A 27,103-nucleotide genomic window follows, 5' to 3' on the forward strand; every position below is an offset into this window, starting at 1 on the left:
AAAATTTTATTTTATTCCTGTTGGCCTTTTGAAACAGGGTTGAAAGGTGGGTTGTATTTTCAGCAGGATTGTCCTTGTTCATCCCAACCCCTTGAGTTCCCTGAGCTGTGCCTGAGGTGCTGGGGGGGCTGGATGTTGGCACAGATGTCAGGAGGATGTTGCAGATGTTGTGATTGCCTTCACCCTGGTTTCCTGTTTTTAACTGAAACTGGTTGTGATACACCAGGCCAGGGTCCCCCCTGATCCCTCACTGCCAGCTCTTCTAACACACCTAATTCTGTGTGCCAGTCATGAAGCCCTGGCTTTCCTTGCCTTGCAGGGGTTAATTCTCTCAGTAGTTAATTTCTCAGCTTGTGTTGGCCATCAGGGGTGGTGTGATGGCAGAGGAGAACGTTCAGAGTGTCATTCCTAATGCTGTTACCTTTCAGCTGCCCTTCTTTTCCCTGCCCTCTGGTTTTATGGTTCCCTGCTGCAGCCAGCACAGTTCTACAGAGTTATTCTGCTGCACAGAGGAGCTGTTGGCATCCTCTCCTCTTTTATTACGCTGGTGCAGAAGCAGAATGGTGGCAGAGATGCAGAACTGACACCAGTGGAACCAGGCCAGGCGAGATTTGAAAGGCAGAGATAAGACACAGTGCTTTTCAAGGGATTGGGTTTGCCAGGGAGGAATGGTGGAAAGGAATTGAAGTTACCTGAGCCATCTCCTTTCTCTCCCTGCATTGCAGAGCATGTGAGCATCTGCTCAAATGTCACTGAATGCCACCTGGCTTGGGCCAGGCAGGTGCCCAGTGCCTTGGGGTCTCTCTGGGGCCAAACTGAAGGGACAGCAACGCTGCTGTGGGAATTTGGGAGGGTGGAGGATTAAATGTTCTTGAAAAGCTATTTGCATAAAGGTTTGCAAAGGAGAGTGTGAGTGAGAATATGTTCAAACTGAGCAGTGAAATCTGCACAGCTTGGCTTCCTCATCCATCTGCTTGGAGCACGTTATCTCTGTTTAACAGATTACATTTAATCTTACCATTGCAGGAGGAGCTGTTGAGCCTCAACAGCCATGGCAGAGCCCTCCTGGAAAGTTATGGAGAGAAACAGGAGCTGGAATTTCATGCTCAGGAGGACAACAGAGGAGGGGCAGAGATTCTCTGTCACCTTCCTGTCCTGACCACCTTCCTGGGCCTGGCAGGGCAGCAGACTCTCCTGCTCCTTTCCCTGGGTTCCCCAGGCTGGCATTCTGTCTGCTCTGTGCTTTCCTGACTTTGCCTGGGCTGTAGCTTCCCCTCACATTGCTCACCAAGAAAAGCACCTCCACAGCAAGCCTGGCAGGTACTGGGGAGGCAGGGGTTAAAGCCAGGCATTCCTGCTCCTCTGCCTGCTCAGGTGTGCTGGGAGGGGAGCGGGAATAGCAGAGACAGCTCTGTGCACACAGGCAGAATTCCAGCCTGGGAGCTCTGCTTCTGTCTCTTTATTTCTTTACTGACTTTTTTATGGTACTTGTCCTTATTGAAAAAACTTTCCTATCAGCTGCTGTATTTTTTTTCCTTTTTTCTTCCTTCCTGCTGAGTCATTGCACAACTCACCAGTCATTTGTGAGCTTTGCTTTCTGGAGTCCTGACTCGGTTGTCACGTCCCTTTCTGCTTTCCTCCTGCCTTCAGTGTAGCTGCACTCTATGCAAGCACTCCTGCAGAGCTGCTCCCATGGTGTCCCTCTGTGATCAGGGTGAGTGGGGCATGGTCTAGTGGCAGGATTTGTCCTGTGCTCAGGGCCCTGTTATTCCTGTGATGTTCACATTCTGGAATTGTTCATTTTCTGTGCGCAGAGGCAGCTGGTGGATGTAGACACGTTCTCCTGGAGCTGAGGGGACAGGAAACCTTGTTTGCTTTTGATTTTCCATGCATTGCACCGCTGGCATCTGCTTAGGCAATTCAACATCTTTCATATTTTTCATCCCCTATAATGTGTTAGAGGGGGCCTCTGTTCTTTGAGTATCTTTCCAATCTCGACTTGACTATGATTATATAGTTCACTGGTTTTGTCTTTCTTTATCCCTCCTTCCTTCTGCTTTTAAAATTAGGTTGGTATTTCAGAGACTTTCTTGTCTGGCTTGATATAAAATTAAAGAGGTTTCATAAGCCCACAAAATTTTGAAGCAGTGCAGTTAAAATGTTTTGGTTTACATTTTTTTTTCAGTTTCAGAATGTCATTGTCCTCAGTCACAGGTTGTTTCTGTAATTCTTGTATTTTGTTTTTCATAGTTTGCTTTTAAAATTAAAACACAAATATGACCTCTAATTTTTTCTCCAAAGTGTTGGTTTCAGATGCTTCCCCCCTAGTTAATTAGAAATAACAACAACCAACAAAACTATTCTTTTTTCCTGATCTCTGGCATTGCCAGGGGATTAAGATGATGTTGCATGATGAGGCGTTGCAGCACCCTTACATGCCCAGGGACTCAGCTCCAGTATTTGCAAAGCACAGATAAATGTCCAGATTCTCAGTTAGTAGGAAGAGACACAGGCTGGCAGCAGGGCAGGATCCTGAGTCTGGTTTAGCAACCAGATCCAGTGAGTGGCATCCTGCCTGTGGCAGGGGGCTGGAATTCCATGAGTCTTAAGGCTCCTTCCAACCCCAAAGCTTCCGGCGTTCTTTGATCTACAAAAGCCCCCTGAGGTTCAGAGGGCAGGAGGTGGCCCAGGTCAGAAGGAGGTCTCTGAGATGGTGATGTCCCTCATCACGTCTCTGCGCAGGTGACCCAAGGTGTCCCCACCCTGGAGCTCTGATCTGCCCGGCAGCAGCTCCCAGGCCTGGCAGCTCTCCTGGTCCAGCACAACGCCAGCCCTGTTTGGAATGGGATTACTTTTCCTTCAGGGCAGTGTCTAGAGATGGGCAAACCCCTCTGCTGGGCACCAGGTGAAGGTGGGAGCTGCTCCCTTGGCCCTGGCAGGGCTCTGTCCCCGGAGCCTCCTGGCTGGTGGAGGTGCTGTCTCTGAGCTCTGTGGTGATGCTGCTCTCTGCAGCCCAGAGTTTCCCTGCTCAGTGGTCCTGGTCAGTCTTTCTGTCGTAGCTTGTTGCTTTCCTTTCTCATTTTCTCTTCTTTGAAAGGAGTTCATAGAGTAATGGGTGAGGAGGAGGTGTTGCATAAGCCCTCCATGCTCAGAGGCACAGTTTTGGAAAGGGCATAGCTCAACTCCTGAGCCTTCTTCGAGAGGCTCTCGTATTCCTCGGGAGAGTGCCCTGATTGCCTGCTGGGAGCTGGGCTGGCTCTTGTCTCTGCTCCACCAGGATACAACATTTCATGGCAAGGATTGAGTGAGAGCAGAGTGTGATCTCCTGCACAGGAGAGTGGTGTTCTTCCTGGGCCTCAATTCCTGTTTCTCCAGGCCCTGATAAGGTGTTTGATATTTCCTTGTGTGATGGACTGGGAAACTGAAGTTATTTCCTACTTTTAGGGCCAGTCTTCCTCTGAAACATTGGACAACTTAGGTGAGCTGTCAGTTACTTTGGTTTTTGGAAAATGGATGGAGATATTCTCTTTGCTCACCTCTTGTCTGCTTTGATGTAGACAGTCCTTGTATTAATGTTTTATGGTTTCTTGGCATATCCAAGTACAGCTTTTAGCATAACTGGGGTCAGTGTTTATTATCAGAAGCCTGTACAATATGGGTTACACCTGGTGTTTCAGTATCATGCTCTTCTGAGCAGCTTTAGAGTTAAGGTTTGGGTTTATGATGTACCATCTCTCAGTCTCCCCTCCAAAAAGAAAAATACATCTAAATTAGACTGAAGGCTTGGCTAATTGTTCTTTTCTGTATTCATCTGTGAGGCAGCAGGAAACCAAGCAGCAGGGTTTCCACTGAGAGCAGCCGTGTGCACCAGCTCGGCTGCCTTTGTCCCGCACTGCCTGTGGGTGTCCAGGGGAAGAGGGACAGTAGTGGCTGCAGCTGGACGCTTGAGAGCCAGGCAAGGGGGAGTGAGGAGCTCTTTCCTGGTTATTGGGGGTTTTATCATTCACTGAAAATGCTAATTAACAATTGTGAATTATTCCAAAAGCCAAAGTAAATGTGTTTCTGATTGTTACAGATTTCATCAGTGTTGGGTGTGTTGGCGGTGAAGGGAAGTGTGCAGTGGCACCCTGTGAGAGGGTTTGACCCCTGTGCCCCTTCATCTGCAGCTCTCAGGCACTACTCCTCCGTGTCCCCCCTGTATCTGCTGCACCCCTCCCACTTCCATCTTCCTGTTCCCTGCATCACAAACACCCGTGCAGAGGGGTGGCAGGGCAGGTCTGTCCCTGGGCTGGGTGAGCCCAGGGAATCATGAATTGTTTGGATTCATGGCTCTGCTGTCGAGAGTTAATTACAGTGTGGCTTTGCACATTCCCTGCCCGTGTGACCCCCACCTGCCTAAATCTGTCCCTGATGATGACTTGCTGCAGTTGGAGGCCTCCATTTAATTCCATTTAGCTGGTCAGGAGTTGTCCAGTAGGAATAATAATACTGAAATATATAAGTAGTGATTTCTAGATGGAGAAAGGACTGAGCAGCCTCCTGTTTGCTTTGAGATGCAGTGATAATGGGAGGGTAGGAGGAGGGCTGTTGTAAATATGATGCAAGGACCAGCCATCATTTAAGACTATTTATTTAAGTCAGAGTAACTGGAGCTACTCTTTATTTCTTTGCTTATGCTTATCTTTTATTATTTGTTCAGCTATTCAGGTTCTGGTGTCCCAGAGTTCATTTCCATTCATTTCCTTGTAAGAATTCACTAGCAAGTCTACTTGGGGTGGGTTTTTTTTCCCTGGTTTCAACCACAGAGCGCCCCATAACCACACAGATGACAGTTTGGGTGTATTGGATGGATAGAAGGTGTGGGATGGATAGAAAGTGTAGCTCTGGGTGGGTGACTGGCTCCATATAAATGTTTTAGTTGGAGAAAGGTTTCCCTGCTCAGCAGCTGTCTGACTGGGCAAGTTCTGAATGTTGTTTCATGTTATGAGCAGTTGTCATTCAGCAGCAGGTGAGGCTGATTGTAACTGATGAGGTAAAAAACCTGATGATTGCTCTTCATCATTCCATGTGCCGAAAGCATCATTTTTCCAGGATGTGCTTCCATGAGGGAAGACTAAATTTGCCATGGCTTTGCATTGGCACTGAACTACAAAGAAACCCCAGATCAGCCCAGATGCATGCCATTGGTTTAGGTTTAGGTCATTCTTCACAATTTGGGGTCTCATTTGGCAAGTGCCTCATTTGGATCAACTGGGAGCAGGTGGGGTTTGTTCCTGCTTTGTGTGATGGTGAAGTTTGAAGGGTCCAGCAAGGGGCAGAACAGCACTTGCTGGGCATTGAGAAGGGCTGGCTGGGAGAAAGCTTGGTCTGACCAAGACAAACAAAAAGAGGAGAGTGCAGAGGAAGTGCAGGGAACAGGTTCTGACTGAGAGCTTGGTGACAGGGTCCCTGTTGGTGTCACTTGGGTGAGGGCAGGGAGCGAGGGTGAGCCCTGCTGTGGGGTGTAGATCATTCCCACCACAGCCAGTGGCAGTGGGAAAGGCCCCAAGGCAGGACATCCCACTGCCCCATGAAGAGCCTTTGCTGATGTGCCCGAGGTCAGACTCCTGGGCAGAGCAGGAAGGTGGCAGCAGCATGTTTTCCCATCTCAACTTCAGAGCTGCTTGTGGCAGTTTATTAATGGTAAGTTAGAGGTTCGTGCCCTTTTCCCTAGAGGTATTTTTTTAAATACTTTTATACTTGTTTCTGAGTCAAACTAAAGAAATCCAAGCCAGGGCTCAGTGATTCTGATTGTTCAGTGATTTCCTAATTCTTTTTCTTATCCTGGGCAAAGTGATGAGAGAAACCTATTCCAGAGGAATTTTTTTTATTGACTGTCACTGTGTTCTTCTGAAAGAAAATGCCGAACACCTACTAAAATAACATCTTTTATGTGTTGCCAAATAAAAGAGCAGGTTTGTTCAGTAATACATATGCAAAAGCATGAGGGTTCTGTGATTATTTTTGTAAAGCTTTTTAATAACTAAGAACATGTCTCAGAGCTTGTAAAAGCTGAATATTCCAAGAACTTATTCTTTTCATAAAGTGCTTAAAGAAATGCCAGTTAACGTGAATGCAGATTCTTACATCCCAGTTGCACAAAGCTCTTAGTTCCATGTTCCAGTCCCTTCCAGAGCATGGAGTCCATTTCTCTGTACCCACTTACTGTACTTGGAAATGGATGTTACTGAGCTGAGACATAAAACACACCCATGTGAGACAAGAGGTTGCGAAAACTATGGTGGAAGGGCAGGATAAAAAGGAGGCGAGTCTGTTGACCCCCAGTTCCTTGTTGCTGCTTTTAGGTTTAGAGATTTACTGAAGGTGGCTTGGGGGTTGATTTTACTGTGTACCTACAGAACTGTGCGTGGTGGAAAGGAAGCAATCAGAGGGTTTGTTTTATAGTACAGCGTTGGCTTCCCCTTTTCCATCCTCCCTCCTTCCCTCAATGGGTGGGAGAAGTGTTCAGTTGTTTGGTGCCTTGGAGCCTGCTTGGTGGTGCCAAGGTCCTGCTGGGACAACCCTGTGGCTGTGTGAGAACGTAGGCAGTGCCCTCAAGCTCTGGAATCACAAAATTCCGGACTGGTTTGGGTGGGAAGGGACCTCAAAGTGGTCCCCTGCCATGGGCAGGGACAGTGCCACCCCTGCCATGGGCAGGGACACCTCCCACTGTCCCAGGCTGCTCCAAGCCCCATCCAGCCTGGCCTTGGGCACTGCCAGGGATCCAGGGGCAGCCCCAGCTGCTCTGGGCACCCTGTGCCAGTGTAAACCTCAAAGAAAAGAACTCCTTCCAAATATCTAGTCTAATTTTATCCTTTTTCAGTTTAAAGCCACATTCTCCCCTGGGCTCAGGGGCTTTGCTTGTGCAGTGAGGGTTAGGGAGGGCTTGGGAGATTCTCAGAGCGTTGGGGACACCAAGAAGTCAATTGGGAATAAAAAGCTGATTCCCAAGGTGAGAGGGGCTGCCTGTGGTACCTGGAGATGCCTTTTTCTGCTAAAATGGGAACTGTCCTGCCCAGACTTGCCCTTTTGCCCGCAGGTTTTAAATTCCAGCTAATCTGGTCTTGTTTGTGCAACTTTTCTTTGAGAGCTCAGAAAATGTGGTTTAAATGTTCTTGCAAATTAATAAACAAGATGTATATTTGGAAGTCTGAAACCACAGTAAAGCCCCTGAGCAGAGATAATTGTCTGACTGTATTGGAGCTCATATTAAAGCATGTCCAGAGAGCAGGAGCAGGGCAGGAAACCAATATATTAATTAATCTCTGCAGTGCCATTGGCCTTGTGTGCCTACCTCTGCAGAGGAACATTCATAGTGGAAGGGTTGTCATGTCCACTGTGGCATTTAAAAAATTAATCAGGTGATAGTGCTGATTGCTAAAAGATCTTTATTTAAAACTTCCTATATTTAATTTTTAAAAAGTTTTTCTAACATCATATATTCTTCATTTAAGAAGAGAAGTTAATGCAAAGAAAAAAAAAGGTTTTTTTCCTTCCTTAGAGAAAGAGATTTCAGGCAGCTGAGAATCTCATTTAGCAGGTGGAGATGCACATCAAATGGGAAGTGATTCTTTCCTTAAAAAAAATACTTTGTAGGAATAGAAACCCCAGAACTAAAAGTTTGTGTGAAGGGGTTTGTGGTGACCAATTGCCTTCTGTAGCTGAAGGACAGTAATTGGCATTGGGGATCCCACAGCCCTTCCACGCCATCTTAGTGCATTGGTGATCTTGGGCTCCCTGGGCATAGGTGTACCATGAATTTGGAATTTGAACATTGGGAAAACCAGACAATTTGGTGCTTAAAGTATTTTAAAGCTATCTTTGTGGCTGTACCTAAGGTGGTTAATTTTTGAAAGCCATCGCAGCCAGTAGGATGGGATCAACGTTTCATTGTAGCAGTGCAGATCCTGCTCAGACCTCTGTTCCCACAGTTCAGAGATTCCCAGCCTCCTTCATGGATAGATTGCCAGGGAAGCCTGCATTCCGTGAGAAGGGCACCTGAACTAAAGAGCTGCACAGCACAGTGAGCTTGTGTTAATTTTTTGACTTCTGCTGCCCACAGTTGCAGTTCTGAGACCCTCACACATCCACAACCCCCAGGCTGAAACCCACTGAGCTCAGCTCAGAACCAGGCAATAAATGCATCCTGAGTAGCCTGGAGTGCACAGAAATGCAGTTTGCTGATATTTGAATGACATTTCATTCCAGTGATTTTTCGATATTCTCCTATTGTAATATACTGTTACTCTCCTGATTTTCCTTGTGCAGTGCCTTCCCACATAATTGAATTTGGGCTCTCTGATGATGAACTTCCATCAAAAGTAGCAATTACAGCTTTCAACAGTGTCCAATCAATCACAGCAGCCCTTTAGTTGTGCCAGGTTCTCGCTCTGTGGCCAAGGATTAAACACAATCCATTTAGCATTTGTTTATTTATGAGGTGGGCTTGGAGCTGACCTTGCCAGGCTTTTCCAGCTTCATGTTCTGTGATCCTGGAGTCAGACTTCAGAAATCTTGTTTTATGTAATACAGATGGGCATAATGTAATCAGGAAGGTGTTGACAAAGCTGATTTGAAACACGCTAAATGCAATCCTCATCAGGTCAGCACTGTCAGCCTGCAATTCCTGTCTTTCTTTCATTTTTCCTGAGGCTCGTGAGCTATCTCTCCTTTCCATATTGTGTGATTATTTTCTTCCTTTCCACTGTATTAGCTTTAATTTCATGGACACAGAGTTTACTCAGAAAATTGGGCTGAGAGGGGTATGTGCATTTTGGTGTTTTCCCCATCTCCCTAATGTAATTTCCTAGTTTTTGGGTGTGTTTGTGGTAGAAGTCTGAGGTCAGAAATGAAGATGTATCTGTTTGTCACATGATTCCAACTTCTTGCCCAAGTGTTTATAAACTTTGGGTCAAATTTCAGTTCTTGTTTAATAATTTTTCTTCCTTTCCTGGTGGCAATGGGTGGCTCATGAGATGTGAAAAGTTGACTTAATTCTGCTGTCATATATTGTAGGGTGACACCCACAGCACTTTACATCTTGACTGATTTATTTTAAACCCTCTGAAGCAGAGTTTTCAAGGTATTTCTCTGTTGATTCACTGCTGGATTACGTTTCCAAGCTGTGATTGAGAGTTATGGGATTAAAACTCTACTCGTCACATTCAGAAGGACAGGGATGCTCCACCCAGGCTAGGATGGGTTATTTTTGCCTTTTGTGCAAATTATTTGAGCAAAACAAACACGAGATTTTATCAGGTAGTTTTTGAAGCTCATTGGTTTTCAGTCTAGATTGGTGTCAGCACAGGCCTTAATTAAATTGTAGCCTTTGGGGTAAGATTTATGTCTTGGAAAACATAATTTTCTGTGGAGCGCTAAATCCTCTTGAATTGTTGGTTCTGTAGGGCAGACCTGTGCTTTTCCATCAGGGGAGCAATCTCCAGGCACAACAGCAGTGTGATAGAAATAATAAAGAAACCAATAAATCAGTTCTGGTCGGCTCTCACCTCTCAGGTGGAGGTCAGGAAGAAAAGTCACGGGTGGGGGGAGCAGCCAGGAGAGGCTGCAGTGCCCGATGTCCCCACGGAGGAGAACAGCTCCAGATCATATTTGGCATTTAATCTAAGGAACACATTGCCTGCCCAAGTGGGATGTGCCAGGCAGACAATTAACTCTCTGCCAGGAGCCTGGCAGGGCTCTCACACCGTTGGCACCTCGGGAAGGAATTTGTCACCCCCTCACATCCTGCCGTTCACCGGGTGTCACAGGGCACCAGAGCCATGACAGTTGTGTCACTCCTCTGCTGTGGCACTGGGGCTGTGCCAAAGAACCTGAATTATGGGAACAGACACTCTTGTAGGGGTCCCACAATGTTTTAAGAGTTCTGTCCTTGTTTAACTTGAGGAGCTCTTTCCACAAACCCCTTTTTGTGTTTCTTTCTCTCTTGTGCAAACAGAAATGTGAAAATATGTTGGATTTGTGGATGTGGAACTCCTTCAAAACCATAGGGGAGGTTCTTGTCTAGTGAAAGGTGTATTTAAAATTTACAATTTTATAAACAAGCAGGAACTGTAGAGTTTAGGGACATCAAGCTGCATATTCATCTATTTAATATAAAGTTTACTTGAGATAAAGTTTACTTAATACAAATCACCCTGCAGATCTCCTGTGGGTGTTTCCTGCCCTGTGACACAACTGAGTGTGAGCAGGCAGGACCCGATGCTTGATAAGGCACCAGAGGGTTTTAATTCCTGATAGGGCACGGAAATACCATAAACGATGGGAGCAGCTAATGGGGTTTGAGAAGGTGGAAAAGGACATGAGATGTTTTCTCAATACAGTTGTGTCGTGTACAAATGTACAAGTTCTGACTAAATTAATCAACTTGACCTACCAGAGAACTTCAAAGGGTGGGTGTGAAAGTGGGCTGGGCCTTCTGCGAAATGTCCTGTAAACATTTGTTCCAGTACATTTGGTTCTCAATTTACAATGAAGAAGGGTTCATTCATCTGCAGAGGAATTGCTTAATGGCCTCTGTACACCAGAACTTTTATTAATATAACGGTGTCACATTTCATTGCAAGGGCAGAGCTGCTGAGAGGTTGAGGAAGTGGCATTTTAAGTAAAATTATATTTCTATTCTAATGGCCAGGATTAAATTCTGTAGTGGCTTCTCACTCATTGACATCTCTCCTGAAATACCCAAGTGGAGCCATTATAGAGCAGCTCCTTTAGTTTGTTTGGCCTTTAATGTTTACAAGGTCCATGTGTCAGTGTTCTGTGTAAGCCCTCCTGGGATTTGAGGTATTTTCCCCTCCTGTGGAAAAGAATCCATGGCAGAAACAAGACAATTTGTCTTGTTACAGCTTGACATGTGTGGTGAATCAGACATATGTATGTTGTGCTATTTATTTGCTCTATAAATTAAAATAATGTCAAACATCCATAATACACATGCATATAAAAATGTGGGAATGTGATTATACCTATAGATAGTATTCCAGGCTTGTCTTGGGGTGAGGCCAGGGTTTTCCCTGTGCCTGGCTGGTAGGAAAGCTCCTTCCCCAGCTGTTGCTCTGAGGTTTTACAAGCCCACAGGAAACCTTTTAAAAAGGACAGTGTGTTGAGAAGCTGCTTTTCTTCCAACTCTCCCCCCTTTCTGGCCCTGCTCCTCTCCCTGCTTCATTGCTGCAAGTTCACGAAGTTATTTTCCTTCATCCAGGCCACTGATGGGCAGGAAAAAGCCACCAGACTTAATCCATAAAGTACTAATATTACCTGCAGCATCTCCAGCCTTCCTTGCTCTCTGTCTCAGATGGCAGGCAATTAAGTAGGGGCTATTAAAGATTAATAAGTGTGCACAGATGGTTATCAAGTGCTGATAATTGTGTCAGAGAGAAAATATTCGGTATCATTTCCAATATTTCTGTGGTACTGTGACTAAGTTTGAATTTCCCGCAGCAGTAAAATATTCCAAGTCTGGCAAAAGCTCAAAGAACTGACTGTTTTAAAGGCTCAATTTTGCATGCAGAGCTTTTCTAATTTGCAGTAAAAGTCCAGAACACCTTCACAGGAAGAATAATGGGACTGCATTTTGGGATCTCAGTGGGAAGGGTTTGGGAAGAGTTTATCATGGAATTTTATAGATGAAAGAAATGGAGTGTGGTAAAAAGAGCAGGGTGCTGTGACATCCGTGTTGATCCAGTGTGAGGATACAGACCCTGAACATGCTCCTGATTCCCAGGATTATTTTCAATTAGGACATACTATCCTCTGCACTCACTCTCACCACTGCAGCCAACACATTTCGGAGGAGAAATCTGGCAGCAATTGCTGGAAGCCTGAGAAGCTGTTTAGTGAATCCATTTGTACTCCCAAGTGCTGATGAAGATGTAAATGCAGTCCTGTTATTTTCAAATCTTCAAACTGAGCAAGCACTTTGATAAGCTGATTGTTTTAGCTGCTCTAGAAGGTGGGTCTTGATCACATCACCCTTCCTTCCACTCCGTCACCTCAGGGAATTAGACTGAAGCTGCTGTGGGATAATTTGTTTAGAATCTTTTTATTCAGCTGCAATATGGTCAAACCCCAACGTCTAGAAATCCTCAGGATGAGCCTTTTTCAAAATCATGGCACTGATTTAAAAAGTTGAGGTTTTTTTCTTTTTTTTCTTTTTTGGTTTGTCTCTTGTTTCTGAGTTGCACAACTTGGTTTCCTCTGCTTTAAATTAAGTAGGAAACCTCTCCTGTGGTGGAGCTGGGGCTGTGAGAGCCAGGCCAGGTCTCCTCCTCTTGATGTGCAAAGGAGAATTGAAGCAGCAAATTTTTAGTCTTTCAACCCCCAAATTTTTTTAAACATCTATTGCAAAGGTGAGGGTCTCCTTTCTGAGCTGACATTGCACCTCTGTATTCTAAATCACGGCACTTTCATCCAGATTTTTTTCAGCTCTCTGCAGCTTTCCCCAGGTAGGTGCATTTTTTCCCTCCTGAGGACAGTGGGTGATGTTTAGGGTGGGAAGGACACACAAGCCCGGTGAGCAGCATTTCCCTGGGGCATTGTGACTTTCGGTTTTGAGGCTCATTTTCTCTGGGATGTGTTTTTTATTGGAGCAGAAATATGATCACAAAGCTGGGGAGATGAAATTGTACGGGCTGAAATTCCTAACCCAGCCGTGCTATTATTGCAGTGTTAATTACTTCATCCTTAACCCTCTTGGAGAGAACAAAGCAGAGTTAAATGCTTTGGCCCAGTGTCAAGCAGCATGTTGGGGTTTCAGAACTTCAAATCTTGGATCTGAAGCAAAGGAGTTTCATTAACTGGCTTTCACCAGGCGTGTTTCAGTCAAGTGGTGCATAAATCAGCAGGGTTAGAAACCAGCCCTTGCTGGTTATCAAAATGCTTATCCTAAATAAATAAGTGGTGATCTATTAAGGGAATAAAAGCCTGCCTGAATATCACATTTAATGAAACTGGAATGGGTGATACCAGACTATGAACAGGCCTTTGGTACTTCAAGTCTATGCCATGATCTCTGCAAAGGCACATTTATACAAACAAAGTGAAAAAAGAATTCATATTTGCAGAGTGCTGTCATGTGGAGGGGCTGAGGAGCTTTTATGAATTCCTTCTCAGTTTTCATTTTGAGCCTCTGATCTCTGTGCAGCCTTGGAATAACCTTCACAGGGTATTTGGAAGATGGCTCCTTATCTGAAGAAAAGCTTCACTTGGTCACATCAGGCTGATTTGAGGTGCTCACTCTTCAGATAGGATCAGGAAGGGATGAGATGAGAGCTGATGGATCAGGCCTTGGGATGTGGAGTCAGACTAAGATTTGGAAACTGTTTTCCCCATTTCAGGCAAAACCTCCAGGAGGAGGAATCAAATGTGCGTATTTCTCCTTACAAGTGTGTGTTTCTCTTGCTGTTTGCCTGGGCAAATAGGAACCATTTTTCTGAAGTGGACTGAAAATTAGTCCTCTGCATTTTTCTGTGTTGTGAGACTTGCAAATTGTGCAGTGATTAAACAAAATTATCCACTGATTGGTTAGGAAGTGCAGACTTCTCTCCATCAGATTTACACTCTTGTCCTGCTTGTATAATGAGGAAGTGGGGGAAACTCAGGAGTCCTGGCTGTGAAAATCATTTTATGCTGTCACATAACTGAGCACTGTAACAGACTCGGTGTGAAATTACCTAGGAATTGTCACTGAATGTCCAACTTCTGTCCTCCTTTCCAGAATGATGAAGTCCTCTGTCCACACAGAAGAAGATGACTTTGTTCCAGAGCTGCAGAGGAGCATCCATCCCAGGGAGAGGCCGGACTGGGAGGAGACGCTCAGCGCCATGGTAAAACACCTGGCTTACATCTCCTCCTCCCATTATTCACCATTCTGAACACTCTGCTCCTCTACTCCATTTATACTCCCCGAGTTTCAGCTTTTTTAATGGATTGCACAGTACTTTGAACAAGGCCAAAATGCTTCCCTTCCTCTGGCAGTTTGTCAAGGAGAGGGAAGGAGCTTTCACAACGCTTCTGCTCTATTAATGCGTGCCCCAAAGCAGGTCTTGTAACCAATTAAAAGGTCCATAATGTCACAACGATTTTCAGTCTGCATTAACCTCTTTTTCAGCAAGACTTCTGAGCATGAAGGGAACTTCTTGTAAAAACATGCTCTTTGAAGCATGTAGCATTGTGGAGGAATGAGATTTTAGCAAAATGCTGGCTAAGTCTACATAAATAAAACCTCAGCCTGAGAGCAAACCTGCCGTCAGAGGGACCAGAGCTGCAGAAAAGCACACACAAAGGTGCTGTTCTCATCTCACAGAAGGCACTCAGGTGCGCAGTGGGCCTCAGACACCTGGATTACCTTAAGATACATGGGGGTTTTTGCAGCCACAGCTTCTCTGGGCACCCTGTGCCAGGGCCTCCCCACCCTCACAGGGAGGAATTTCTTCCCAATATCCCATCTAGCCCTGCACTTGGCAGTGGGAAGCCATCCCCCCCCCGTCACCCTCTGCCTGTATAAAGTCTCTCACCCTCCTATTTACAAGCCCCCTTTAGGCACTGACAGGGGCTCTGAGCTCTCCCTGGATCCTTCCCTTCTCCAGGTGAACACCCCCAGCTCTCCCAGCCTGTCAATTTTTGCAGTTTTCACTTTGTAATTTTTTTCCTCCTCGTGTGAGGCTGTTTCTGCCTTCTCTCCACCTTGGCCCCGTTGGGAGCACTGTCTGTTCCCATCAGCACTGCTCAGGCAGCAGCACCTGCTCCCAGCTCGGAGCTTCCCACACCCTGGAGTCTGGTGGGAGTCGCTGTGTGACACCTCTCTGCTGTCTGTGACCCCCAGCTATGTCTCAGAGCTGTCAGGCTGTAATTCAGTGTCCTCACCTGTGACACAGGTTTCCTGGCATATCTCATTTGTTTTCTCCTGGTTGATTTGCAGTGAAGGGAATGTTCACCTGCTTGAGGCTGTTGTGCTCATGGACACTCTTCAGTGTTTATTTTATCCTGCATCATGTTCCTCTCATTAATTCAGGTTTTAAAACACATTTGCTGGCACACAGCTCTGTGCCAGCAATGCCAAAACTGACTGGTCCAGTGGAGAAGAGATTGAGAGGATGATAAACAGGGAAATTCCCAGCTGGGATTACTGCACCGGGACTTGGTGTGATGAGGGACAGTAAAGCTACTGAACCTGTATTTAGAGTGGCTGGATTTGTGCTCACAGTGTTGGTTTCACCTCAGGGTCCTCTGAACACAGTTTTAAGAGGGGGGGGGAAATCTCACTTGCTTGTGTTTACTCTGTTGAGCGAATCAAATTTCTACTTTCAACCTCTGCCTTACCTCCAGTCAGGGGCAGTATTTAGATGTAAATATTTGCAGGACCTTGTTCAGCACTGTCACTGTTCTTCTCTGTTTAACCAGCATATCTTCAATATTCTGCCTTTTTCCTGATCATTTTAAGCCTGAGATTTCTCCCTTCACTCTATTCCTTCACTTTGCATTTTTAGCAGCCTCTGGTTCAGCCTTGTCCCAGAGATTGCTCCTTCCATGCTGTGTGACTGTCTCAGAGTGCCACAGTACACCTCAGTTTTGCTTAGTGGCCATTGCAGATGCAGTTTTTAGGTTTATTGCTGCTTGAAGCCCCAGCCCCAGGGAATGGAGGCTGCAGGGCTGAAGAAGTTGCTCTCTCCATTGGTTCCCCTGGCTGCTGCTGGAGCCCTGACAGGCACCAGGCGTTGTCACCTCGCATGAATTTCACCTTCTGCTGGGTGAGCAAAGGCTGAGCCGAGGGACACTGCGGGCAGCTGGGCACTCACCTGGCACTTGTCTCCTGAACTCTGCCTTGGTACATGCTTTTATTGGGAAAAGTCAATTTATGCATTCACAGTTACATGAATGAGTCGTCCCTACTCTTCCTCCCTGCTTTTATCCACAATATTTTTCAAAGTGCTTATTATTAATTTATGTAAGTGCTTTGTTTCCAGAGCTTTTTCTTAACAAGAAATAAACTGAAGGTCTTTCTAAATGTGTGGAGGTTGAATGTCCTCCTATACTGTAAGTGTAAGGTGACAGAAGTTCTTACTTTTAATGTTTCTGTCATTGCCAGTTCATTCTGGGCACCTGAGTAGGTTCAGTCCTTCTTCCCTCCTGTCTTCTTTAGTTTATTATTTATACTTCCACCTGCTTTTTAACACTGCTTGTTTTGTGTTTGTGGTTTAGCAGGAGGACAAGTGATTTTGTGTTGGAGACCTTATTTATGTAGGGGAAATCCCATAACTGTGGGATGGTTTGGGTTGGAAGAGACTTTAAAGCTCATCCACTGCCACCCCCCTGCCATGGGCAGGGACACCTTTCACTATCCCAGGTTGCTCCAAGCTCCACCCAGCCTGGCCTTGGACACTTGCAGGGATCCAGGGACACCTCGTCCTCAGTGTTTCTGGTGCAGTTCTGTGTTGGAGGTGAGGTCCAGGCAGAAGGGGAGGCAGCCATGGCTGGACAGGGCTCCCAGGAGCTGGGTGATGTGGCAACTGCCTGTGTGCTCCTCAAGCATTGCTGTATTTTGTATTCCCCCCCCCCCCCCCCCCCGCTCATGCTCTGTATTTTTAGAATTTGGGTGTATCAGGCACATTTTTTTCTGGCTGTTTCAGCCCCAATTCCCACTGTGCTGCACCTGCTGGGTAACCTTCACACATCCCGGGATTTCTGCCTCTGCTCCACTTAAGAAAATGCAGTTGATGATACTGACGTTCTTCATAGAACACTTCTGAGTTCTGGGGCTGAAAAGCCCTGTGTGAGCCAAGGAAAATTGCAGTTTATGGATTTTCTAACATTTCTCTGAGACAATAATGTTATTTTAAAGGAAAGGGGTATCTTTTCCTTGTCAGGCCCTGCTGAGTGCTCTATTTCTAAGTTACAAGAAATGAAGTTGTGAAAGAGCCTTTATGTAATATTTCTCAGATGAGCCTACAAAACAGCTGTCCTCAGCCTGCATTAACTTTGGCATAAATTGATATTTGTGCTTAATATTACATTTACCACACGTTACTGACCTCCTGAGTTCCTCCCACCCCCTCTCCGTGAGTCCAGGAAGTTGCAGTGTTTAAAAGCACTGAGCCAGCAGCTCTCCCCCCGTCAGGCTGCTGTGCTTACAGACCCTCTGTGCCTGCTGCCTTTGTCTTCTACCTGGCTGAGTTTTGTGGGGAAGCAGGATAAAAATGCTGAGATAAATACAAAAATCTTCATTTATGCACCCATTGCAACTGTGCTGACACAGAAAGGTGCCACGTGAAGCTGCCTTCACCTGACACTGGAGCTCAGGGGAATACACTCCAGCAAGGACGGGAGCTGCTGGAATGAATCTGGAGAGGCCACGGAGCTGCTCCCAGGGCTGGAGCCCCTCTGCTCTGGAGCCAGGCTGGGAGAGCTGGGGGTGCTCACCCAGAGAGGAGAAGGCTCCAGGGAGAGCTCAGAGCCCCTTGCAGGGCCTAAAGGGGCTCCAGGAGAGCTGGAGAGGGACTGGGGACAAGGCATGGAGGGACAGGACACAGGGAATGGCTTCCCAGTGCCAGAGGGCAGGGCTGGATGGGATATTGGGCAGGAATTGTTCCCTGGGAGGGTGGGCAGGCCCTGGCACAGGGTGCCCAGAGCAGCTGGGGCTGCCCCTGGATCCCTGGCAGTGCCCAAGGCCAGGACAGGACAGGACAGGGCTTGGAGCAGCCTGGGACAGTGGGAGGTGTCCCTGCCCATGGCAGGGGGTGGCACTGGATGGGCTTTAAGGTCCCTTCAACTCAAGCCTTTCAGTGATTCTCTGTGTGCTTCTGAAAGAGTCACTTTCCCTGCGCTTTTCCAATTCTTTCAGCTCTGGAAGCCTTCAGAACATGAGTCTCTGAGCCCATGGAAGGTTTATTCCCCCCTGGGGCACCTCTGGCTGGGATCTCACGGGATCTGGGAGTTCTGTTGTCCATAACAGGGTCGTGAGGTGACAGCTGGAGTCAGCTGTTACTGGTGTAGAACCAGTTTGCCTGGAAAGGGGGAACCCCTAAATTACAATTGGAAAAGTCTCCTGAATCTGTGAGTTTGACAAGTGCACAAGAAGGCAGCAGCTGCAGCTGGTACCCATCACCATTTTAGGCTTATGCTGATGGAATTTTCTTAGGAAAAATGCAAACTTTAGAAAGGCACAGGGGTTGGAGCCTGTCCTATGAGGTCCTGGAAGAATCTTAGTTCTTAGGTCAGAGGGATTCTGAGATCTGTAGTATTTTCAGCATTTGGTACCAGGTAGGGAAAGTACCGTGGCTTGTGAAGGTAATAAAGGCTTTTTAATGAGGCCTCAATATATCACTGTTAAATCTGGGACATGAGTGAGGAGAAAACTATTTTTAAATGCAATTATGAATGTGTGCAGAGATTAGGGCATTGTAGGGGTTTAAAGAAAGATTTTTATGTCCTTAGTGTTTATTTCTCATTCTTTGTGCAGCACTCAGTCAGTTCTGCCCCAGGTCTTGAGTGGGGATTCTGCAAGAATAGATGCCAAAAATAGAATACAAGGGGCTTCTTTTAAAATTAGTATTGGTTCATTGGTTGGTTTTTAGTTCACAAAACATCAGGCCTGTTTCTGATGCAGGCTAACATGAATACTTCCAGGAGTTGTGGCAAAATCTGAATAAAAAGGGAACGTGGAGAACCCATTTGCTTGGCCCTGTCAGCTGTAGTGATTTCCAAATTTTTACTGAAATGATCTAATTTTAGCTTCTGAGCTATGTAGATATAATACCCTTAAACATGTTAAAATTGACATTTTGTATTTTTTTTCCGTGCCTTTTCATGCTTTGTACGTGTATGAACCAAGGCCGCAGTTTTACAGCTGAGGATGTGGTTGGGAGCTCTGAAGTCACTGTCAGAGTTTTGTCAGACTCCTCCTGTTCTCAGATGGCTTCCCCAGCATGGAGGAAGTTTCTTGGGGGGAAAAAGTGCTTTTGAACTCTGACTGCCCAGATGCAAGTTCTTTTTAAAAGTGTAAAGTTTTAACCTCTCAGGTGCAAGGGGAAGTTTTGGGAGATATGAAGCTGAAATTTTGGGGTTTTTTTCTGCTATTTTTGAAGGGCTTGGACAATTCAGTAGAAATGGACTTTAGGATCATGGAATCTCCTGAGCTGGAAGGGACCCACAAGTCATTGAGTCCAACTCCTGGCCCTGCACAGGAGGGCCAAGAATCCCAGCAATCCCACCCTGTTCTGTGAGCATTGTCCAAAGTCTCCATGAGCCCTGGCAGGCTCTGAGCCCGGCTTAGATGGTTCTCCACCTAAATGCTCCAGCATTTGGCTTCTGGCTCTAAGTCTGAGGGGTCACTGCCTTTCTTAAATGCTACAGAAAATGTTCCCTATGTTACCTGTAAGTCTGGAGGTTGGTTTTGTGCTGTGAAGGTCCTCAGGCTCTTGACTTGCCTGGAGTAGTGAGTCAGGACTTGCTGATCTTGCAGAAACTGCAGCGTGTCTTCTGTGTCCAGCACAGCATTTCCATGTGAATTGCTGCAGCTCAGGGAATGGGTGTAGCAGAGGTAAGGATGGGATGGAAATCCAGGAAGTGTGGACAACACAGGCACTGATCTGACACAAATGTTTTGGGAGAGGCCAGCACACCAGGCAGGCTTCAGGTACAATAATATTTTGATCAAAGCAGTTCTGATCTGGCATTGCACCAGTAACCTGTGTTTCCTTTTCAATCCACGTAACTTGCTTTTCCTTGTTATTGCTGCATGAATCGAGCATTTTTCCCCTTGTTAAGCTTTTGGCAAGGGCTTCTGTTGCTGTGTGAGGTTCTTTCTCTGCCTCTTGGTTAGAGGGGCCTTTTCATTTCACAGGCTGACTCCCAGCACGGAGCTTGTCCCTGAGAATCTTCAGAAATTGGGGCAATCACTTAATTGGCACATTGGCTTCCATTTGGGTTTGCCAATTAAATAAGTTCAATTAGTCCAGAATGGTTACTGTATTTTTGGCAGGAAGTATTAATTCATAGCAATCATTTAGTTTTCATAGGCAAGAGCAGCAATAGTTTCTGGTTACATTTACAGCCTGTACAGTGTGTGCACTCTGGCACTGCTGTGTTGAGCCAGGAGATCCAAATTATATTTTGTAAATACCTGTTTGAAAGTCTGTTTATGTACAACAAAATGAAGGAATGATTTAGGATTTGCTAAGGCTGGATCAGTGCAGTTTGTTGTGCACCATGATCACCAATTTTAATGCATCCTGTCTGGCATTTCTTTCCTAATTCTGCCTCAGCCAGGCTGCTCTTGCTGGTGCTGCTGTTCCCATGGTGCTGGGATGCTGTTGTAGCTACTCCAGGTTCTTTCCTCCCCTGAGCTCTGGAGTCAGGATTACACTGTCATGACCCTCCACCTCTTTCCCTCCCAGGCTGTTCCAAAGCTGATCTCTTTCTGTGCCTGCTTTGTTGTCAGATTACAGGAAATGCCACAGTTGTTTGAAATGTACTTATTTTATTTGGGGGATAAAACTTAAAATTTATTTACTGTCAATCACTTTTCCCTACTCACAGCTGCTTAAAAATAAGGTGGAACATCTAGGAAGGGAAAGAAGTCTCTTATTTATAATGGCTTTTTTTTTTAGTAAGTGTCTAGGTCTTCTTAGTTATCATAGTGCAGGGAAAAGATGGAACAGTTTTTGAAGGATTATCAATAGTTTGGTCAACCATCCCCTTCCATTCCCCACCCCAGTTTAAGCCCAAGGGACAAACAAATCATGTCAGAGTTTGTCTTTCTGAAGGTTGTAGGCATTAATTTTTTTTTGCCATGATTCAGCCTTCCTAATTATAAGGTGATGAATTATTCCCTGAAAATGTTGGTAATCTTTAGCCTGACTTTTTTATTTAAAGCATTCCCTACATTTCTGCCTTGCTGCACAGTATTGGTCAGTGCTGTGTTGGCATAAGGCTGCACGATGTTTTTTGGGATTTGATCAAATACTGTGGTTGCCAGGGCACAGATTATTCATGGAATCATGGAATGTTTGGGTTGGAAGGCACCTTAGAGATCATCCAGTCCCACCCCTACCATGGGCAGGGACACCTTCCACTATCCCAGGTTGTTCCAAGCCTCAATGTCCAGCCTGGCCTTGGACACTGCCAGGGAGGAAGAGTTGGGAAGTGAATCACTGTATTAATCTCATTCAGGAGTAACCCCCCAGAGGAAGTTCAGCTTTGCTTTTTTAATCTGGATTGTTTCAGGGACTGGTACTGCACCACTGAACCAGTTACAGCTGCAATGAGGGGAGGGAGGAGAGAGTGGCTTGGGGCTGAAGGATTGGGGTGGGAGTTCAAAATACCGGCTGTGCCTCTTCAAACCAGGCTATCACAAACCCGGCCTCAGGCCCGCAGTGCTCCTGGTGAGCCTCTTGTTTCACTAACTGCTAAAGAAATTTTAGGGTCTGCTTGTTCTTGTATTGCTCTGTGTCTTGTACTGCAACCAAATATTTGCAGCCTGAAAGCACCTGAAGCTGCTCTGTGGTGTGGATGCAGAATTCAGGGTTTAACTGTGGATTCTTGCTGTGGCACAGCATTTCCCTGGCTTTGTATGTGCTGCCCTGGCTGCTCCTGGGCTGGTCTGCACAGATCATCTGGTGTGTCTCAGGTGCACTCCCATGTAGCAATGGCTTCTTAATTTGTTTGGGTTTAATTTCTCAGTGCATGTGTTTTTATGTCTCAGTCTCTGGGTTGTTTCTTTTTCTCCATAAATATTGACCTATGGGGGGAAATATTCCTAATTCTTAGCTAACAACTTTATGAATGCAAGAAAACATCCTTGGTGGATGAAGGTTCTCACGGTTGGTTTCTGCAGAGTTCATGTGCTTGGGGATGTGGGGAAGAGGTCATTGTAGAATTCCAGAATGGATTTGGTTGGGATGGACCTTAAAGCCCATCCAGTGCCACCCCCTGCCATGGGCAGGGACACCTCCCACTGTCCCAGGCTGCTCCCAGCCCCAATGTCCAGCCTGGCCTTGGGCACTGCCAGGGATCCAGGGGCAGCCCCAGCTGCTCTGGGCACCCTGTGCCAGGGCCTGCCCACCCTCCCAGGGAACAATTCCTTCCCAGTATCCCATCCAGCCCTGCCCTCTGGCACTGGGAAGCCATTCCCTGGGTCCTGTCCCTCCATGCCTTGTCCCCAGTCCCTCTGCAGCTCTGCTGGAGCCCCTTTAGGCCCTGCAAGGGGCTCTGAGCTCTCCCTGGAGCCTTCTCCTCTCCAGGTGAGCACCCCCAGCTCTCCCAGCCTGGCTCCAGAGCAGAGGGGCTCCAGCCCTGGCAGCAGCTCCATGGTCTTTATTCACTTTCCCAGCTCGTGTGACATCAGGTGTCCTGTTCTGACCTCACCTGAGTGTCACCAGGTCATTTCTGGAGAGCAGTGTCACCTCACATTTCCAGCATGTGTCACCTTTCCTGGTGGGAAGGCAGGACTGAGGAGTCCTGCCCAGTTTGTGCAGCCTGGTGTGTGATCCCAGGCTGAGCTTTCCCCACACCCTTGGACAGAGTTAATGAAGCCACTCTTTGTTGTGCTGGTCAGAAGTTTGTGGACAGTGTGTGGTGTAAATTGCATGCTGCAGGCAGACACATTCCTCACATTGCTGTGTTGTTCCAGGGCTTTGGGCAGGGAGTGCAGGGGATCCCAGTTTTGTGCTCATGCCATTGGAAACAGCTCTTTTCTGTAAACAAAAGCTGAGCCCACGTTGGCTTAACACACAGAAATATAAATTCCTGTTAATTGTACTGACTCAGATGCTGGGGTTGAACGTCAGGCTGCGTTTTTTCCACCTTCCCCATCTTGCTGCTGCTGCACTGGGACAGCTCCTGAGTTGCTAATCCGATTTATACCTATAACATAATATCACTCTTATTTGCATAATCACTGGCAGTGGCCAGGGGACTTACCAGAGTGGGATTTACTTGTTTGAGCCTGAATCGATCTCTGTTGGGTTTTGTGTGATGAGAAATTGCTTTCCACCATAACAACCCAAAGGTCCAAATTGTCCTTTTATATCCAAGCCATAATTAGGAACCCCTCCTCCCTCTGTGCATCAAGCAGTAGCTGGGATCTTTGGGGTCTTTTTTTTACCAACAAGAAAGTGGAATCAAAAGTATTGTTCTCGTTGGATGTTCTATTTTCTGTGGCTTTTCTCTGTAGTTTATTTTGTAGGCTGTACGGAAGCAGGACTCTAACCCTGGCTGCCTTTCCCACGCATATCGTATGTGGGATTTTTGTTCTTAAAGAAAGTACATTCCTGAGGCACTCTGCCATTGTGTGAGGCTGTGTACTGTACCCTGCAGCTCCTGGGCTTTGGGAATGGAAATCAGGCTTCACTATGGGAATGTCAGATCCAAACTCAGGGCTGTCGGGGAGTTATCATGCTAATGCTGCCCTCAGTAGCTGACCATTCACTTGTGCTTGGTTGCATCTGTTTTAGCCCCTAAAACTGTGGATTCTGTGAAGGAAAACACAAGTGTGGGACTGTTTGGCTGGGAATCACCAGCACCCCTTGGGTGCATTGGATTCACGTGCAGAGAATCATCAAAAATCCAAAATCCGTGTATGTCTTTGAGGCTCACTGGGGAAATGTTGCCATGGCACAAAATCAAGCTGCTGTGCAGAGGTGAATTTTGGTCACAGTGACAGTGGCAGTGCCAAAGGAGGTGCTCAGAGCTGCCAAGCTGCTTGTTGGATGTCTTGGATTCCACTTCAGTGGTTTCATATGGGAGCTGGAGGTTTTACTGCATATCCATGAGCTGCAGATCTTTATTTGAAAACACAGTAGACAAATAGTTAAGAGTTTGTTCTTTGCTCATTCCAGGCTGATCCTTTAAACTATGGTAAATGGATGCCCTGGGCTAACTCCTGTGTGATGCAAAGTCTTAGGAATGAGAGGTTTCCCTGAATTTGCCAGCTCATGGCAATGCTTTAAAGTGTTGGGGTTTTTTTGTTTAGCTTTTTCTTATCCCCCCCCTCCCCTTTTAGTGCAGATGCTGGGAGTAGAAAAAGCACATTCTGTGCGGTCCTTTAAAAAAAAAAGAGAATTCCCTTTTATGCATGCCATGCAGTTGGAGCAATTCAGAATTGGGAACATGGAAATCGGAATTAAAAGTTCTAAGCTCACAAAATGATACACGTTGAAATGTCTTTATTGAATGCAGATTTCTTAGATATGGGATTAAGAACGTGCATTGCCAATGTTCAAAGTTTCTCTACTGTAAGCACTTGTCATTTTTTCACTCCTGTCCTCTATCCTGTTATCTCAGTTGCTATGAGATTTTAAAGGCATCTCTGGCTGGGTGAGTGTTTCTCCACATTCCACAATCCCCAGACTGAGATCTAAATTAAAAAGTCAGTACTGCCCCTAATTACTTGAGCCATCCTGGCCTTGAGCTCTGCACCTAAAGCACCCCTCCAGCCAGAAAGGATGTTTGCACTAAGGAAGGAGCTAAGTGATGACTTTAATTGAAAAAAAATTTACAAAATGTAAAAGGTTCCAGTGTTTCTCACTCTGAAAGACATCCTTGTGCTGGGTGTTATTGAATGTGCCTGTGCTGCGCTCTGCTGATGAGAACATGAACAGCACAGGATTAATCTTAAAATCACAGAATCACAGGATGGTTTGTGTTGGAAGGGATCTTGAAGCCCATCAAGTTCTACCCCCTGCCATGGGCGGGGACACCTTCCACTGTGCCAGGCTGCTCCAAGCCCCATCCAGCCTGGCCTGCAACACTTCCAGGGATGGGGAGACCACAGCCTTCCTGGTCAATTAAGAAGTGCAGGATTGGAGTGGGATATTTAATGTTATTTTTAACTTCTCTGGTAAAGCTGCTGCAGTATAATAAGCACATATTTTTGTTTAAGATGTCATTGTCAGACCTGGGTGCCTGAACTGGGTGTTGCTTCTTTATTTTAAATGTGTCCAATATCTTAAGCAGCTCTGAAAAATGTAGCTGCAATGTGCTAACGTGACAGAGCCATGCTGTATTTGTTTTATATTTTAATTTGGTTCCACTAAATGAATCCATGGAAAGTGGTAACATGAAGAACTTGGCAAGTGTTTGCATTTCTATCATATTGCCCCTGTACCTCTGACATTTTGGGATGAATGTTGTCTCTTCATCCATTCCCACATATTTCTGCCATTCAAAACAGTGCTGTAGCCTTGATGTGCTCAGTACATCTCAATCCTTTTAGGGATAAATGCTGCAGAATTGGGACCTTTCCTTTGGAGTTAATTGGAGCAGCTTGGACATGGTGATTTGCAGTTTAGTGAAGCATTTTCCCTTTCCTTTGTTGACTTCTTTATTGTGGAGAACAGGGTAGTTGTTGCAACATCTGAAGGAAGAGCAGAGAGGAACATCTCTCCCCGGAGTGTGTAAAAGGCTGTTCAGTGGAAGCTGAGATGGCCAAATTTCTTCCTTCATTGTGCTCCAGGCGAATTCCTGGGCAGTGATTCCTGAGAGCAGGACAGGGCTGCAGTCACCTTCTACCTCTGGGAGCAGGGATTTTTGTGGGACACTTTCTTTTTAGTGCTGCAGAGCAAACTCTCTGAAGGAGTGGATGCTGAGCCAGCTGTGTAGTGAGTTGGTACCCAGAATCTGGGGTAGCTGTTGATGTCCTTGGATGTGAGCTCCCACTTCAGGCCTCTTCATTCCTCCTCGTGCCGAGGGAAGAAATTACTGCTTCCTACAGAGCAATGACTTCTCCTGAAACAACATTTCTGTTCCCTGCTGTTCTCCAGCAAAAAAGTAAAACTGAAACAAAGCTTTGGGTTTTTTGAGAGCTCTGAAGGGTGTTTGGGTTTTTTTCCTCTCTTTGTATTTTTTTCCCTCCAAGAAAATTGAGGGGAAATGAAGATGATGTAAAGGAAAGACTGTCATGGAAACCAGGCAGCACTTAGAATCAGCTCTGCTGTTTTTAGAAACACGGCCATGTGCTGACAGAATCCAGAGCAATCTGGTCCCTCCAAACTGGTTTTGGTGAGAGACTGACAGTGGAAAGATGAATAAATGTTAGTGCCTGTTTAATAGTTATTCTTGTTTCCTGATAACCTTGGATTAAATTCCTGCTTTCAGAAATCCCACCTGGATTCAGCCACCTGCCAAGGTGTATCTGTGCTGCCTCCTCAGGGGTCTTTCTGTTGTCCTGTGGAAAACCAGCTGTGGGATTACGGTGGGATTCCAGGGTTTCTTGTGCATCCCAGAGTAAGTCAGAGGCAGCAGGAGGAGGGCTGTGGGTTCTGCACTGGTTCAATATTCTCCCCTGTGGAGGATACCAAGGTGGAAACTTCATCATGTTGTGTTCACTGGACTGTTGTATTGGGTTTTACCTGTATTTTCAGATTGTGTTACGTCTCTGCATGTGAGTGAGACAGGTTGACATGTTTTCTGATAAATGCAAGGAGACTTTTTAGGAGAAGATCCTTTCTTATTATGCAGTGGAATCGTTAGATATAAATTATTTATGACTAAGGTTTTGTGTGCTAGAGAGCACAAAGCTGAAGTTTTCTAAATCATGTCTATAAATAAAAAGACTAGAAATTTCAGATGCTTAAAGCCAAACAGCCTGATTTGTGAGAGCTCTTGGATTCCCAGGGAGTTTAGGAGCAACACTTGAATGTGTCCAGAGAAGGGAATGGAGCTGGGAAGGGGCTGGAGCCCCAGGAGAGGCTGAGGGAGCTGGGAAAGGGGCTCAGCCTGGAGCAAAGGAGGCTCAGGGGGGACCTTGTGGCTCTGCACAAGTCCCTGACAGGAGGGGGCAGCCGGGGGGGTCGGGCTCTGCTGCCAGGGAACAGGGACAGGAGAGAGGGAATGGCCTCAGGCTGGGCCAGGGGAGGCTCAGGGTGGATATTGGGGAAAATTTCTTCCTGGAAAGGGCTGTCCAGCCCTGGCACAGCTGCCCAGGTCAGGGCTGGAGTCACTGTCCCTGGAAGTGTTAAAAAATGTGTAGATATGGAACCTTAGGACATAGTTTAGTGGTGAACACAGTGGTGGCAGTGAGTAATGATCTTGATCTTAAAGGCCCTTCCCA

At 46.2% G+C, this 27,103-nt stretch overlaps 1 protein-coding gene across 1 annotated transcript in view; it reads left to right on the forward strand.

The window, feature by feature from the left end:
* Positions 1 to 27,103, forward strand: part of ARHGAP32 (Rho GTPase activating protein 32) — a gene marked incomplete at its 3' end in the record, with an annotated part of 172,213 nt that overhangs the window by 13,723 nt on the left and 131,387 nt on the right. Inside the window, exon 2 of the mRNA XM_082297092.1 lies at positions 13,775 to 13,883. Within this exon, the coding sequence (XP_082153218.1) occupies positions 13,776 to 13,883 (108 nt within the window). The 5' untranslated portion in view covers position 13,775. The remainder of the gene's footprint in view (positions 1 to 13,774; positions 13,884 to 27,103) is intronic.

This window comes from Coloeus monedula (assembly GCF_965178545.1).
Source record: "Coloeus monedula genome assembly, chromosome: 25".
NCBI classification, from domain to species: domain Eukaryota; kingdom Metazoa; phylum Chordata; class Aves; order Passeriformes; family Corvidae; genus Coloeus; species Coloeus monedula.